The sequence below is a fragment of the Corvus moneduloides genome, chromosome 23, assembly GCF_009650955.1.
Source record: "Corvus moneduloides isolate bCorMon1 chromosome 23, bCorMon1.pri, whole genome shotgun sequence".
NCBI lineage: Eukaryota > Metazoa > Chordata > Aves > Passeriformes > Corvidae > Corvus > Corvus moneduloides.
Genome location: NC_045498.1, coordinates 4,240,672 through 4,256,691, shown reverse-complemented (window position 1 = coordinate 4,256,691; position 16,020 = coordinate 4,240,672). Strand labels below are relative to the sequence as shown.

General features: G+C 44.1%; 1 protein-coding gene across 1 annotated transcript; it reads right to left on the bottom strand.

Annotated features, from left to right (window-relative positions):
- Nucleotides 1-2,924: 2,924 nt before the first annotated feature.
- PSMB2 (proteasome 20S subunit beta 2) lies at nt 2,925-14,042 on the bottom strand. The gene is made up of 6 exons (XM_032132337.1): nt 13,890-14,042; nt 11,322-11,444; nt 10,759-10,829; nt 5,712-5,874; nt 4,025-4,074; nt 2,925-3,160 (listed from the first exon to the last, which is right to left on the bottom strand). Exons 1-6 carry the CDS (start codon nt 13,978-13,980, stop codon nt 3,053-3,055), a joined length of 606 nt encoding a protein of 201 aa, XP_031988228.1. The 5' UTR covers nt 13,981-14,042; the 3' UTR covers nt 2,925-3,052.
- Between the last annotated feature and the right edge of the window lie 1,978 nt (nt 14,043-16,020).

Here is a 16,020-nt window from a genome sequence, read left to right as displayed (position 1 = left end):
GATCCATGCCCCTGCTTGGCTGTCACTTTACTCAAGACAACTTTTGAATCATGGAGTCACTCTGAGGCTGCAGAACTGTCCTGGCACTGTTACAAATTTGTGTGAGACCAATTCCACAAGGCAGTTGAGCCCTGATGGCTCCTCTGGGCCAATGCTTCTGGTCACAGGGAGGTCTACCCCAAAACACAGATTTTCTTCCATGGAAAGGTGTAATTAACACCAAGAAAAAGCCCTGTGAGCGCTGCACCTACGCTCACATTGCTCTCCCAGCAAAGCACTCCCAACCCAATGTGGCCTAAGGCACAGAAAATCTGTAAACTGATCTTGGAGCTAACTCCAAGCTCTGGAGAGATGAGCTGGTGATGATCTACTCCCCAGGAAAAGACCATCCTTAAACAGGAAACTTAACACGAGAAAAAGGGCCTTGTTAACTCTTTGGGCCCTGAGGCTTTGAGAGTAAAACATATGGTCAGAATTACCAGCCAAGGCAAGGCAGAGCAGCTCACTGTGGCCACAATGCCCCAGGAACACGGTACCTTGACTACTACATTCATTTCTCATAATATGAACCACAAAAATTAGTACAAAGCAGTATTTTCTTGCAGTGCTCAATTCTTTCAGAGATTTCTTATGAAAGAGAGGCCTGTCATGACAAATACAAATAGAGAGGTGAATTCTTTCTTAAAGGGATTCCTGGATTCTAGGCAAGATATGGTTTTCAAAAGCTTTAGGGCTAAACTTGAAGCAGGTAAGAAGTTTTCTACTCTTTCATTAACTTAAATATTGATTTTTCAAAGAGATTCCATGTACTACTGTCAAAAATGAAAACTGGTTTCTGAATTGAAATATCAGCACTGTAGACACTTTAAAACTTAAGTTATACAGCAAAAGTATCACACTTTTCCTTAAAAAGTATAAATTCTTGGAAAGTCCTCAAAAAATCTGCTTTGCTAAAGGCTATAGTTCAATCTCATTGTGGGCCAGTTCTTTTGTTCTTGGTTTGGAATCAAGGGCTATATTTATTCATTCCTCGACGTTGCCGCTCCATTGGCTTTGGATGCAATCCCTTGGATCTTCCCTTCCATGGGGGATTCAGATCCTGGGCCCTGCCCTTGGGCAAAACATATGTTCCACTCCAACCTGGATCCAATCAGAGAATAATTGTTTTATGTTTATTAATCACCTGCATGCAAATAGGTGCCAATAAAAACTCCAGGCAGATTCTCTGCCAGGCTCACATCATCCAAGAGCTCCACACCCCAGCTTGGTGTCTGAACAATGAATCCCTCCAATGAAGAGGCATCACTGCTTTGATATGCAGTGACAAAAATATCACATCAGCTCAGCCCCTCTGCAGCGATGAGTTTGAAACGAGACAAGAAACCTGCAAAAACATTCAACATCAGTGGTAATATAAATTAGAGATGCTGCATTAAGCTAAACAAGTACACTAATGCAACACGAAGGGGTGAGATTTCAGTGGCGGAACGACAACGCTCAGACTCTGCTCGTGTTAAATGTGACCTGCCAAGAGGAAATTGTCAGGCTGGGGATCACTGAATGTAGAAGTTTAAAAGGTTTTCAAGAGATAAAGTGAGTTTTAGCAAAATGTTTCAGAGTTCTGTGCCACTGGCCTTAAATAAAAGCCATTGCAGTCATTGCAGCCATTACAGCAAAAGCAGCTGTAATTAAACTCATTCTGGGAAGAATTAAACTATAAAGCCTGATGGGACTCCAGGGAAGAATTAGATTTAAGTAAGAGGCAGGGTGAGTTAAGGCACTGGAGCTGCAAATTTCTTCTATGTCATTAAGCAAGTCTCAGTCTTATCCAGTTCTCATCCACTCCAGAAGACAGGAATACTTCAAGACTGACAACTTTCTTTTGGGAAGGAACAAACATTCTCAAACACACCACTGAGTAAGACCAAAAAGAGAAATTAACAGTTAAGTCTGTCACTCATCTTTTCCAGCTGAGAACTTGGGTGTTATGCCACAAAACACAACTATCAGTCTGCACACAATCCTGTACGCATCTACCCTGTTTCCAAGATTCTTTTTCTGAGCTTATTCAAACATAAAATAAGCACCCAGAGCAATTTTAATGCCAATTCATGTAAGGAAGGAGTCACACCAAAAACTGTTCTCAGAAGAATCACTTCTGGGCAGACCACAAGTATCAGCCACATGATAATTATCTGGGGCTGTTCCATGAATGGGGGTTTTACAGGGAAGCAGCATCTTGAGCCTAAATGGATCATCAGAGATTATTCTCAAGGAAACAAAGCTCTAGCTAGCTGAGAGTAATTCAAAGATTTATGAGGAGTGCTCCAGTTTAATTTCTCACTGAACTGCTTTCATGTACTTCTAAATGTACAGACATCAATTAAGAAAAATCACACAACTGATATATTAGTTTCTATTTAAAATGCTATTTAAATTCTATTTAATGTAGTTACGGATCCACTGTGCCAGCAGAATGCTCTTTCCCAGTAACAGAACCATTGCCAGGTGAGTTAAAAGTGCATTTTAAAATCCATTCTACTTGAAAACCTTTGTATCAATCTAATTCAAGGGAAAGAAAACTCTATCAAAAGCAAATTAAGCCTTTGAAAACCTGATTATTATTTTATGCAACAAAGAATGGTAACATTTTTGAAAAAATAAAGTAAATGCTCTATGTTTGGCACAGAACACTTGTCTGGGGTTTGCTGAGCTTTAGTGATGAGAGGGGATGACGCACAATGTCATCTAGAAAATACAGTTTTCCTCCAAATAAGAAATTTGGAGAGCAGTAAAATCTCAGAAGAGGAAAAGACAAATAACCTGAATGTACCCGCATGAACTTTAAATCAGGTTTCACCTTCACTGTGGAACAATTTACTCAAATCCTCTCAGGAAGGATCAGTGGAATAAAAAGATAAAACTGGCTATATAAATGTCAGGCTTTATTCAAGCTCCCACCGCAGTACATTACTCGTGTGCTTCGAATGAATAGAAAAAAAAACCCAAGGGAGAACAAAACAAGAAGACTGCAGAAGAAAGATCTCGGGGGTTAGGACTCCACTTTGGCAAGGGGTATATTGTCCACTTCGTGGATGCCCTCCTTGTCAATGAACCGGGCGTTGAAGGAGGTCAGGTTGAGGATGAAGCGCTTCTGAAGCTGTTCAGCAAAGACAAAAAGAAGAAATGAGATTCACCCAAAGCTCAAGTAAAAGAGGAGAGTATACTTTACATTTCCATCCTGGTTCTAGCGACCTGAAATATTAGGAACTAGAGTGGGTTTTTTCACTGCTCACAAGTGAATTAGTGGGAGTTTGTTCTCTGCTGTAAGATGATCCACATCAGACAAGCCCTGAGTAGAGGTGCAAAATAGCCAGGCCTGTTAACGAGGAAGACATTTAAGCAGGAAGACTAGAGTGGGCTACAATTTTGGACACAAAGACTACATATCACAAAGCTACTTCAAACAGGACCTCTACAGAGCACTTCTTCCTGATATTACATTCAAATCAATCTCTTAAAGACAAGGATAAAGACTATTTTCCTACAATAAAAGCCTTGGTGTCTGAAATGTCTGGAGTCTTATGTTTACACTTAAATCGGTCATGAACTTTAAGGTCAAGGCTTTACCTCAGGTATCACTTCACAAGCTGGAAAATAATTAGTATATACGTCTAAGAGTGCTTAAGTGTAACACAAGGGACAAGGATGCTGCAGTAAGTTCAGAAGAAACATAAGAGGAAAAAGTCTGGATCAATATTATGCTAAGCACGCAAAAAGCAGAAGTAAAGCCAAGTGATTAAGCTCCAAGTTTACGTTCTGGAGGACGTGAACCGTGCAAAGGCAATGCAACTGCCCGTAAATCCTTTTCCTCAGTAGCTATTCCACATCTGGCCAGTGCATTTATTACCCTTCTGGCAAAGGCAGCAAGAAATGCGACAAGAGGAACAGGAAAGTATCAGCGAATGAATGCAAACAAACATTCCTTTCTCAGGAGCATCAGGGCCTGAGCTCTGCAACTCACCTCCTCTAGACATTTTTTTAAGAGCTCCACAGCTTCCTCACGTGTGATACCTGAAAGGGAAAACATCCACAGATTGATTTCATTAGAGGCCATCTCTCTCCACAAAAACTTTTATTAAATTTAAACAACTTTTCAGCTGAGCACCAAAACCTCTCCTTCCCAGCTCACAGAAAACACTTTCCAGATGTCCCAAGGATGCCCTGCACCGCAGTGCTCACGCCACAACAAGCCATTGAGAATCGATTTGTTACAGGGAATGGGAAGCATGACGGAATTCTGCCTCCCATGGCCAGGGCCCGGCTCGGAGAAGCCCAGCCACCTCCTTCTCCTACAGTTTATTACAGCTCTAAATCAGCTCCAGCTGCCCCAGCCGGCTGCGAGTCTGGGGCAGGAGGTGGAGATGGGTTTAGAGTGATGTTCCTGCTGGGTATGAGCTCAATAAAGGGCAAGGCACGTGTGGGATGCTCCTGCTATTCTCACACTTCGGGATAAAATCCAGCACTCTATAGGGGTGACAAGCCATGACAATGAAATTCATTCTTTTTCTCTGTTCCACAAGGAATGGTGCAAATGGAACAATAGATTGTTAACGGACATGACTAGAAAACAAACGGGGTCTGTGGATCTAAAACTTCTTTCTAGGCTTTGTTCCAGATCTGCATCCACTGCTCAGGCAAAAGTTAAATAAAAATGATCAGTTTATAGCTACATATCTTGTAGGAGGTGGATGAAAGGATTTCTAATCTCAGAGCAGAGATAACTACTTAAACTCAGCTTTGCACACAGGAGTCAAGTAGTTTTGTAGCTAAAGCCAAAGATGTCAGATTAACAATATTCCGTGCTTTGCACATTTCCTTATCTATAGTGGGGATGGGGCCATGTTTATTCCTTGGCAGTGGATTGTGATTCTAAAACTAAAAGTTTAGACAGGTACAAACATGTACAAGAGTTATGATGAGCGGCTGCCATGTGCACAGAACTGTGAATCAGTCTAAAACCTCTCTGTTGCCCAGAGAGGCTGTAGCTGTCCCATCCCTGGCAGTGTCCAAGGCCAGGTTAGAAGGGGCTTGGAGCACCCTGGCATAGTGGAAGGTGTCCCTGCCCGTGACAGAGGGTGAAATGAGATGAGCTTTAAGGCTCCTTCCAAACCATTCCATACTCTGTGATTCATCACCACCACTTCAGAGTGCTGGGGATGATCTTGCTAGGAATATCTTTTCACTTGAATGTTTTTAATTTATCACACACAAAGCCAATCCAAGATATGGAGCAATAGGATCTGGGACTGGCTTCTGAATATTGATACTCTGGGAAAGTACACATGTCAGAGCCCAACTGACAAGCAAGAAGATAAAGCTGTCAAACTGTTCTTTATCAAAAGCAGACTACCAGCTGCTAATGGTCCAGGAAAGTCTAATCATGTTTTAGAATAACTGAAACTTCCTTTACTCTCAGACTGCTATGCCGCAAACAGGAAAAAAAATTAAAGAGTTGACTAGTTTTCCATTACCATGCTAGCAAAACCAAGGGCAACCTTTAGAGCTCCATTTATCCAACAAAAAGTCAGGTTCCAATCTGTAGCACCACAGTAATGCCACCTGATTCAGCAAATGTCAGTCTCACTGGTTAATAAATTCAAGGCCTACACTGAAGCAGGAGAATTATCCTGTCCATTGGATCCACACACCTGGCTTGTAATAGCGGTCAAGGATGCTGAGGGTAAGGAATGCTCCATATCCGTGTGCTGCGAAAGGAGCCTTAGCCAGAGCTGCCAGGTAATCCATGTAGTACAGGGCAGGACCCTCGTGGTCGTCGTAGCCAGCCAGGAGAAGGTTCACATGGTAAGGGGTCTGCCAACAGAAATAATGTTTTCATCAGAGCACTCACACCAAATCTTTGAATCCTGATTGCCCACACACCAGGGAACAGCAACAGAGCAGTTACCCAATTCCTTATCATAAAATGCTGCATCAATCCTGTCTGGAGCACGTTACGGGTCTCAAGCTAAAAGTGATCAGATCTTCTGGTAACATGGACTGCACAAGCAAATAAAAATATAAAACTCTTATTCTCCTGAAAACCAGTGTGTTTGGGGTTTTTTTACAGCTTTCACAGCACACTCAAACTTTGAAAAACTTGAATGCAGTTTTCATGCCAGATTCTTTCATCTCAACATAAAACTTTTGGATTTTTACTGCTGACACGTGAGCACAACGTGAACATTTTGCAGTTTCTAAGAACTCTTTGTTCATTTAACCTGCTCTTTGCTCTCTTCCCAGTCCCCCTCCCGGTGAGCACGGCCCGTCTAAGCACGTATGAAAGCTCTCACACAGTGCAGACAGTTACACACAGTGTCCTGTTCACTGGCAATTTGGTTTTTATTGCATGTACCAAGTTTAATCTTTAATATTTGGCAGTTTATTTCATGTTCCAGGTTTAGTGTTCCACCATCACGAATAAATCAGACATCCCTTCTTCTCCTACATCCTTCCAAGATCTGTACTTTGTAAGACCATGAAACACATGTGAACTGTATTATTTTTAAATGTAGGCTCAGAAAAAAAATGGGTATTGTATGTATTTTTAAAAGCAGCTTTTATATACTTCCAGTACTTCCATATCTACATAATGTTTCTTATTAAATTAATTGTACTAACAGGATATCTCCAAACTGCTGGAAAGCCTGCATCAACAAAGCAACAAAATAAGAAAAAAAATGGTGATGCAACTACCAGATTAAAAAAGCAAACAAAATTTCACCCTAGAGCCAAAACATTAACTGCATCATAGGAAAAGTTCATTTTGATACTCTGTACAGTAAATTTACACACACACACCCAAAAAGAAATCACAGGCCACTATATTTTTACTTTCAGACAATAGGCTACATTTATATATAAAGCATCACTTTAAACTGTGTGATTTAATCTTCAAAGCATCCAAGAATATTTGGAAAGAAGTTACCATGCAGCTGTATTCGTTTAATTAGGCTGTATTTCATCATTTATTTATTCTGAAACATCACACAAGTTGATATTTAAGAGCCATGACACAAGATCACTCAAATTATTGTGTGACTTGGAATTACCAACATTGGCATATGCGAGATACTCAACCATAAATAAATGGTGTTATACAGACTTAAACCCATCTGTAAACTGATTTTCAGTTTTAAGTTCTCCTGCTAATGGTGTCTGAGACTTCTTAAAACTCAAATGTAAATAATTATCCCCCATGCCTTATTATTCACGAAAGGCAGGATTTAAACACTAGCAAATACACATAATCTATTTATTACTTCCATGATTATAAATGGAATTTGCACCGTAACACCTCGATGCTGGGACTGGAATTTCTTGTACCTCCCAATCCTTTTGTCCATTCCAAAGGCAGTCTTCCTTGGCTTCTGTAACTCAGTCCATGCCAACATTTCTCAACTCTTTACAAGGCTGGTGGGGTTAAAGGGCCATCAAATGAGTGATGACTGACACTCCAGGACATTCTTTTTTAACCCAAACTTTCCTTCCTACAGAAGCATCATTTCTCATCCCGAGTAGTTTTGCACTTGGTGCTGTTTGATTTAAAATAACGACAGCAATGAGGAGATGTGTGAAATTCTCCAGAACTTATAGCTGAAGAGCACAGTTGTGCTAAACAGCCCAACCCCAGCTCAGCAGCGGGAGGGTGGTGGTGACACAGCCTTGTGACATCTGGCGGAAGCCAAAGTCACAGTGAGGGGGAAAAGGTGGGAGCAAGGAAGCTTCCTGCCAAGTGTGGATATGGAGAGAGGAGCTAAAAGCTGCTTTTGGAACCCAGCCAGATTCTGTCACCTATAATTAAACAGCATCACAACCAGAGACTGAACTACTTCACCTCTGGAGGGCAGGGGGTTGTTTTTCCTATTCCCACACACACAACCTTGGCAGTAAGTTCAATGTACTAAACCCTGCACTGGATTCAGCAGGTGAACCAGGTGAGGTGCTGGAATAGGTAATAACAGAATCCTGGAATGGTTTGGGTTGGAAGGGACCTTAAAGCTCATCCCATTCCACCCCCTGCCATGGGCAGGACAGCTTCCACTATCCCAGGTTGCTCCAAGCCCTGTCCAACCTGGCCTTGGACACTTCCAGGGATGGGACAGCCACAGCCTCTCTGGGCAACCTGTGCCAGGGCCTCGCCACCCTCACAGTGAACAATTTCTTCCTAATATCCAATCTAACCCTGCTCCTTCAGCTTAAGGCCATTCACCCCTGTCCTGTCACTACATACTGCAGCACCACTCACCTCCATGAAAGCCAAAGCACCTTCCAGGTTTGCCTCAATCACAACATATAAACGGAATCACAAAGCTTCTTTTCAGATCCTGCTATGGAGCAGGAATCTCGTGTTTTAAAAAGAGAAATGTCATGAAAAACCACATGGTGACTATCAAGTAGAAGCAAAGAGCACAGTGATGTAATGGCCTTAAGCTACAAGCCTGTTACTGCACTTGATACTTTCCACCAGAAGAACCAACTTCAAGGCACTGCCTTATGAGCCATCCCCAAGATACCAAGAACTTGGACTACAGGAGTCAGGAGAATCCTAAATGAAATCAAACCGGATAACAGGGAGGAACCCAGATGGTGATGAACAATGCAGAACAAGCTCTATTTTGGTCTCAGCCACAACAGGAGTCTAATGCCTGAGAAAGTCCTGCTGCCCTTCCCTTTCACACACCTTCTGGCCTCTTCTAACAGCTTCGCAGAGAGTGCCAACAAAGCAACAAACTATCTTTTCCCCACCAAACTTTTTACTTCTCAACTATTTTTCCACTCCTAACACGAGGCACTGGCATGTTTTGCCTTTCAATTTTCAAATTTTTATTTTCATCATCCACATGTTTACATTAGTAGCCTCCAGGAATTCCTTATGCAATTTCAGTAGATACCAAGCATTAGCGTTAATCCTTCTGGTATCCACCATATAATGATGAAAATGTAACAAAATTCACAGGAAAAAGTCCAATTCTGATGGCAAGGCTTGTACTGTCAAATTCTAAATGCCACAAACAAACCATTAAGTGCTATGGTTAGAGGAAAAGGGTTCTGCCTGCAGAGTGGAGATCAGTGTAGTGTGACAGCAGTGTCAGAGAGCGCCGCGCGCCCCGGGGCGTTGCCATCTGCACCAGAGCAGCGTTTTGTCTCCGGTAAATAAACACATCTGCCTCTGCCAGTGTCCTCCCCACTGTGCTGCCCATCTGGAGCAGGTGAGCTGGAAGACAGGCATAGGCTCAGGAAGGAGTGGAGCCAAAGGGAGTCTCAGGCCTCAAGGGACGTGGCACAGAGGAAGACAAAGGTGCCACATCAGTGCCGCTTCCTGATGGGCAGGTTTACCAAAAAGCCTGTTAAAGGTACTTTAACTGATATGTAACAAATAGCTGCCTCTGCTGAAAGGACACTCAGTCTCATCTGTGCAGGTCAGATGTCCCTGAGATGAGCCATCAGCACCAGGGCCAGGCCCCAACAGCGTCACCGCTTCACATCAGCCTCGAGAACTGCACAGGAATGCACAAAACACACACAGACCTTCCAAATCACACCTCAATACAAGCTAAAGCAAACAGCATCACTGCCAGCCATCACCTACCAGCCATGTAGTTGGATGAAGCCATTTAAACCAGAACAGTAGTGTGGAATCACAGAATATCCTGAGTTGGAAGGGACCCACAAGGAAAAATTGCTACCTGCAGCTGTGAGCCACATCAGAAAGGAGAACAATAACCTCTGGCTGTTCCTGTGGATGAGTTCTGGAAGAATTTGCACTCTACACATGTGTAGCTCTCAACAATACAGCTCTGAGGTTAATACTGGCCTTTATTTGCTACTGCAAAACCTGATTTCAGGCCTGATAAGTGCACTGTTAGAACAGCAACACAATTTAGCCCACACTCTATCCCTGACAGAGCTGATGAACTTCATTCTCAACATCCTCCTTCCTCCTGTTTTCTTTCATATAGCACATTAACATTCTTCTCAATGAAATTCTTCCTAACCTTGGATCATTAAAGGTTTGTTTGCCCCTTCACAGCAGCCTTTCATACTGTGAAAATAATCACCCTGGGAAACATCAGTAATTGCAGTTCAGTAACTTGAAAACACAACCCCAACTTGGATGTGGTATTTACCGAAAGCCTCATGTTGCTGTTTACAAAAGGCACTTGTTTTCCTAAGTACATCAAACAGCTTTGCTCTATGAAATCATTTTCCAAGAAGATTAAACGGATTTGGTGTATTTGCATGAAAACCCACAACCTTATCTCAATGTTCAAGAAGTTTAATTCACTTCACGTCTGCAGTGTGTGACAAAGTGTTTATTGGGTCCATGGCTGGAATTTTAAGTCTATGGTTGTATGAGTTATTGATAAGTGATGTGATAAGTTTTTTAAATTCGCAAACACTTCTATTTTACTAAGACATTACTTCAGCAACATGAACTCACAGAATCTCAGAATCACTGATGTTGGAGAAGACCTCCAAGATCATCGAGTCCAACCTGTGACCCATCAACCCCTTGTTACCCACACCAGAGCACTGAGTGCCACGTTCAGTTGTTCCTTGACCCACTATGTCCCTGAGCAGCCAGTTCCAAATTTATCACTAAAGACAGCAGCTCCCACCTTTTTCGGACTCCATTATTTGAGGATGGAAATGTTCCCTGGAAGCCTTTGCCAAAATCTCTCAGCTGATACTCACCCGACTCCGGAGATAGTCTGCAAGGTTTCGCCGGGTGAAGTTTGCAGCTGCAGTGGGAGACAATTCATAACCTGGAGAAGAAATGTGACTATTTATTTGATAACAGCCCCAATCCATGTTCATGTTTCACCTCCTGCCTTCCCATTTCTATTTGGAAATAACAAAGTGTTTTTTAGCGACAAAATGTTGTGCCTTTTGTCTCATTCTGGCTTCAAAAAATTAAAATATTAAAGACACGTAGCTTGACTTTTTTGTCCAATATACCAGAAGAACTGGTAACAGCTGGCATGCAATCGACATATTAAGAGAATAATAAGTCTGTTAGTGAAATATTTATGTCATTTATATTGCAAAGAAGTTTGCTGGGATTTGGATAAATCTTCTAATATACTGTACAATCCACCCCCTATTTCTACATCCTGCCTGAATTATCACCTTTACTGGACACTAAAAATGCAGAAATCTTTACAGAAGATTTGAGGACAGCACTTTCCACCAACGTTCACCTGGAAACCAGCCTTAGCTCTGCTCCCAACCCCCAGTGCCTGTCCTGCTTCACTCACCATTTCTCATTTTGTAGAGCTGAACATTTTTCTGGATGTATTCTGCAAACTGCACCGTGTCTCCAGGCTCCCCCACACACAGCAGTAAGATCTTTTCACTCATCTTAAACATTTTGTCATGGTCTAGGCAAAGAAAAATAACATTGAGAGCCATGGTCATGAGGAAGAATAACTTATTTTGCCAATATCCTGACGCATCAGGACTTTATAGAAGCAAGAAGAGGATTTGAATAACTGCATCATGACCTCGAGCACCAGTAAATAGCCCTTCTGAGCAAACACTGACATTTGGTGCCTCACAGCTGGTGACAGGGAACACAAGAGTTGTTAAAGAGAAACAAAGCCCTTCAGGAAGGGAGGCATTCCAGAAATATGTAGTATTTCCTACCTCAGAAACAAGGTAGGAAAGAATAAAGCTTCACACAGAATATTGTGTTCAAAGCATAAGGGATCAGGAATAAGAACGTTGCTCTGTAACTATTTAACTTTATTCAATTATTCAGCAACAGAAACAAACAATTTAATATAAAGCTGAAATATCAACATATTGAGCAACAGCAATCTCACAAAATCCAGAAACTAATTCCATGTCAAATGATCCCCTTTTCCTTATATCCAGCAGCCTTAAAAATCAGAAGCTTATGGGAACAAGGCTTTTCCAGAAACATTTTTTTTGCTTGCAATTTTTTGTGAAAAAACCCCCCAAAATAAACAACCAAAAAGAAAGAAAATTAAAGTAACAATTATAAACTGTAAAGAAGCCCACTTATAAACAGGAAATTAAGGAACCGTAATCTACATTTTTAGTCATAACTGCAGTTTAAAACAGAAAAAGTTTGTGTGTGTTTGAGGGGATTTAAGTTCTTGTAAAGACAGCGCTGAAGACAATCCTGTGCTCACAGTCTCCTCTCATCAGAGCAAGTATCTGGCACTTGGATATCCCAGACAGACACTGAGCAGCTGTTGGAGTGAAGGAAAAATCCCTTCTCTCCACTGAGAGCAGGTCATGGACAAACACCAAACCTCCAGCTCTGAGCTTCCCCTCCAGCTCAGTAAATGCTGCTGAACAACCTCTGCTGCAAGACAGGCATGAAGTGTCACAATCCTCTAACACAATGTCAAAAGTTATCACAGCACAGGAGCTGCTGTCTGGAGCTCAGGGAAAGCCACTGGCACTGCTCAGCCCTTGCAATCCCAGACTGCTTTGGGTTGCAAGGGACCTTACAGCTCATCCCCTGCCATGGCAGGGACACCTTCCACTGTCCCAGGGTGCCCCAAGCCCCACCCAGCCTGGCCTTGGGCACTGCCAGGGATCCAGGGGCAGCCACAGCTGCTCTGGGCACCCTGTGCCAGGGCCTCCCCACCCTCACAGGGAACAATTCCTTCCCATTATTCCATCTCTCCCCGCCCTGTGGCAGTGGGAAGCCATTCCCTCTGTCCTGTCACTCCAGGACCTTCTAAATAGTCCCTCTCCATCTTTCCTGCAGGCTCCCTTCAGGTACTGGAAGGGGCAATTAGGTGACCCCGAAACTCCTCCAGGCTGAAATTAATTTACAAATTAATATTCTAAATAAATACCTGAAATTTATGAGCTGTTCTCCCCCAGCAAAAGCAACTAAATCCTATGTTCAAAGTACATCTTCCTTAAAGTTTATGAACAAACCTACTCGGAAACAACACTAACTTAGAAAACGTTTTTTAAAGTGATTCAATTTTTATTTTGTAAGTGCCACCAGCTTTCACAGCCTCTAACACTGCTCCAATTGGCTATCACAGCCTTGAAGTGAAACACTGGAGGTAAATGTTTTATATGGATTTATTTATAGTCATTTGCATGGATTTATCAATCCTCTATTCTACAACTTTTTTAAAAAGAGCTTCTAAATCACAGTCATTAGAACAGAACAAGCTTCAGTCTAGGTCATTGCAACAGCAGGAAGAAAAATTGACTTTAGAGAATTCCAGAGACTTGGTGACGCCCTACATGTTTTACCACACAAAGAAACCAAAGCCGTATTTCAGTCTGGCTTCTGCGTCTCGTGCTGTGGTTTTCACTGCTACTTTTACTCCCCATAATCCCTTTTTTCCCATGAATTACGTTTTACCAGTGAATTAGGCATAGCGAGCACCTCCTGTCACATCGTTATCCCTGTGCGGTTTTTTAACACTTCTACATTGCGGTGCAGAGCGAGGTTTGGGGTCACAAGCTAACGCTCACCTGAACAGGTAAATTAAGCTGACAACCCAACACAGAGCGGTCACACGCGGTCAGGACGGGGGACTTTACCCGGAGCAAGCGGCGATTTAAGCCCTGCTTTGGCTCCGTGCTCCAAAGGCCGCCCGGCATTTCCAGAGGCCGCCCGGCACTTCCTACAGCAACTACACCTCCCCTGAGGGGCCCGGCAGCGCTTAAACCGAGAAACCTCCTCCCCTGTGAACAGCCTCCCCTCAGCCCGAGCGGCGGGCCCGCAGCACCCCAACCGCGCACGCCGCCGTCAGCCCGGGGCCCCGGGACACCCTACCGGGCCAGGGCTTAACACAGGGCCCCGGAGCCCCCCAGGGTCTCACCGTGCTTCATCTGGACGATGCTGGTGGCCGCCACGGTGTCCGCGGCCACCAGGACGTAGTCGGGGCCCTGGATGCCGATCAGGTACTCCATGGCCGTGACACAGCGCGGCCCGGCCCGCCCCGCCGCGCCTGCGCGTCCGCGCGCGCAGATGACGTCACCGCTCGCGAGAGCGGCCGCCCGCGCGGGGCTCCGGAGCCCTGAGGGAGGTGGGGGCGGGGATCTGAGGGGGTCGAGTTCCATCTGTTTGGAATCACGGGATGGTTAAAGGTGGAAAGGGCCGCAGAGACACGGGGTGACTTAATGAGGTACTGAGGTTGGAAAAGACCTCCGAGGTCCCCCTCAGCCTAGCACCATCCCCATACCCCCCACTCAACCGTGTCCCCAAGTGCTGCGTCCATGTAAGATTTCCACGGAATCAGCACGGTTGGATTTAAGATTATTCAGTCCATCAACCAGCACTGCCGTTGGAACATCACCCAGCGCCTCTTGGACACCTCCAGGGACAGTGACTCCACCACCTCCCTGGGCAGCCCCTTCCAATATCTGATCATGTGAACAGTGAAAATTTTTCTAATACCCAATGTGAATCTCCCCTGTCTCAGCTTGAGGCCATTTGCTCTTTTTCTTCACTGAGCTGACTCTCTTCATAGCAGGAGAGACGGCCCCACCTCACCCACTCTCCTGTCAGGGAGTTGTGCAGAGCCACAAGGTCCCCCCTGAGCCTCCTTTGCTCCAGGCTGAGCTCCTTTCCAGCTGCCTGAGCCGTTCCTGGTGCTCCAGACTCTGCCCCAGCTCCGTTCCCTTCTCTGGACACGCTCCAGCCCCTCAACGTCTCTCTTGTCATGAAGGGCCCAGAACTGCCCCAGGATCCGACGTGCAGCCCCAGCAGTGCCAGCACAGGGGGATGGTCAGTACACGTGTGCACCAAAACCATCTGAAGTTGGTTCCCCACAGCCAAAGGGACAATCCCGAGCCTGGCTCACCCAGTGAGCCAATATAGGATTTTTTCCCAGATCTTAAGATGACCCTGTGGATTTTCCTATCAGTTAATGGCTTCAAAGCTCTTCCATGAGCTCAGGTAGAGACCTTGGGTGGCATCTGTGGTTCATCACCTGGCTGGACATAGGTTCTAGCAGCTGCTGAGCAGCGAACGTTATTCTCTATTTTCTCCCCAGTCTCAATCTACTTAAATTTCCCAGGACAAAAAAAGTGCCTTCTTGCACAGAAATCCTGGAATGGATTGGGCTGGAAGAGATCTTAAAGATCACCCAGTCCCACTCCCTGCCGTGGGCAGAGACACCTTCCCCTAGACCAGGTTGCTCCAAGCCTCTTCCAGCCTGATCTTGGACACTTCCACCCAGAGGCTTCCAGGTGTGCCTGTAATGTGAATAATTAACAACAAGAGGAAAAAAAAAACCAAACAAACCATCCTGTGATTGCCTGGGCACTGTTTCACTGAGGTGACTCCAACCGGCCCTTGTTTTATGCCCTGCCTGAGCTCCATCAAGATTCAATGATTCTATGATTAACATGTTCTCTGAGTGCAGCTCCACAAATCCAGCCCCATGCTGAGAAGAGGAGCCACCAAAGCATCCAAAATCTGTGGGTTTGAGGCAGCCCCAGGAGAGAAAATTCAGGATGTTCCAGCATATGGCAAACACCCAGTCATTACGAGAACTGAACATAACCTTTGTGTGGTCTAAAAAATACTAAACATGCCAAAAAGCAACAGTAGATTGTCTCTAGGAAACAGTATAAATGTGTGCAAGCAGCAAATTCACCATTTTGACTGTTTTCCAATGCCCTGTAGCTACACTTGTTCAATTGAGTGCTGCGTGTGTAAATCAAACTATGGTGTTTTCTTCTACTGAAGGATTTTCTGTGTGGATCCAACCTGAAGTTTTGCATTTTTCCCCTGTAGATCTCCACACGTATTCCACATGTACAACCAGCCCTTCTCACTCAGTGTTATTTTTTGAGACCTTTTTAAGAGAAGGTTAATGAAAAATCCACAACTACCATCCTAGTTGATTTTTTTGGGGCCCTGGGGTACAATTAAGCGTGAAAGTTGTTACTGAATTTTCTTGACAGATTGGATTTCCTTGTTTAGGAACACATGTGCAGCCAGTG

Bases quoted from the DNA above. Each gene is read 5' to 3' on its own strand.
- PSMB2 (XM_032132337.1), bottom strand. From the start codon at position 13,980: ATGGAGTACCTGATCGGCATCCAGGGCCCCGACTACGTCCTGGTGGCC. The intron at 11,445-13,889 runs GTGAGACCCTGG...TTCTTTGCCTAG, and splicing joins CATCGTCCAGATGAAGCACG to ACCATGACAAAATGTTTAAG. The intron at 4,075-5,711 runs GTGTGTGGATCC...TTTCCCTTTCAG, and splicing joins TGACCGCTATTACAAGCCAG to GTATCACACGTGAGGAAGCT.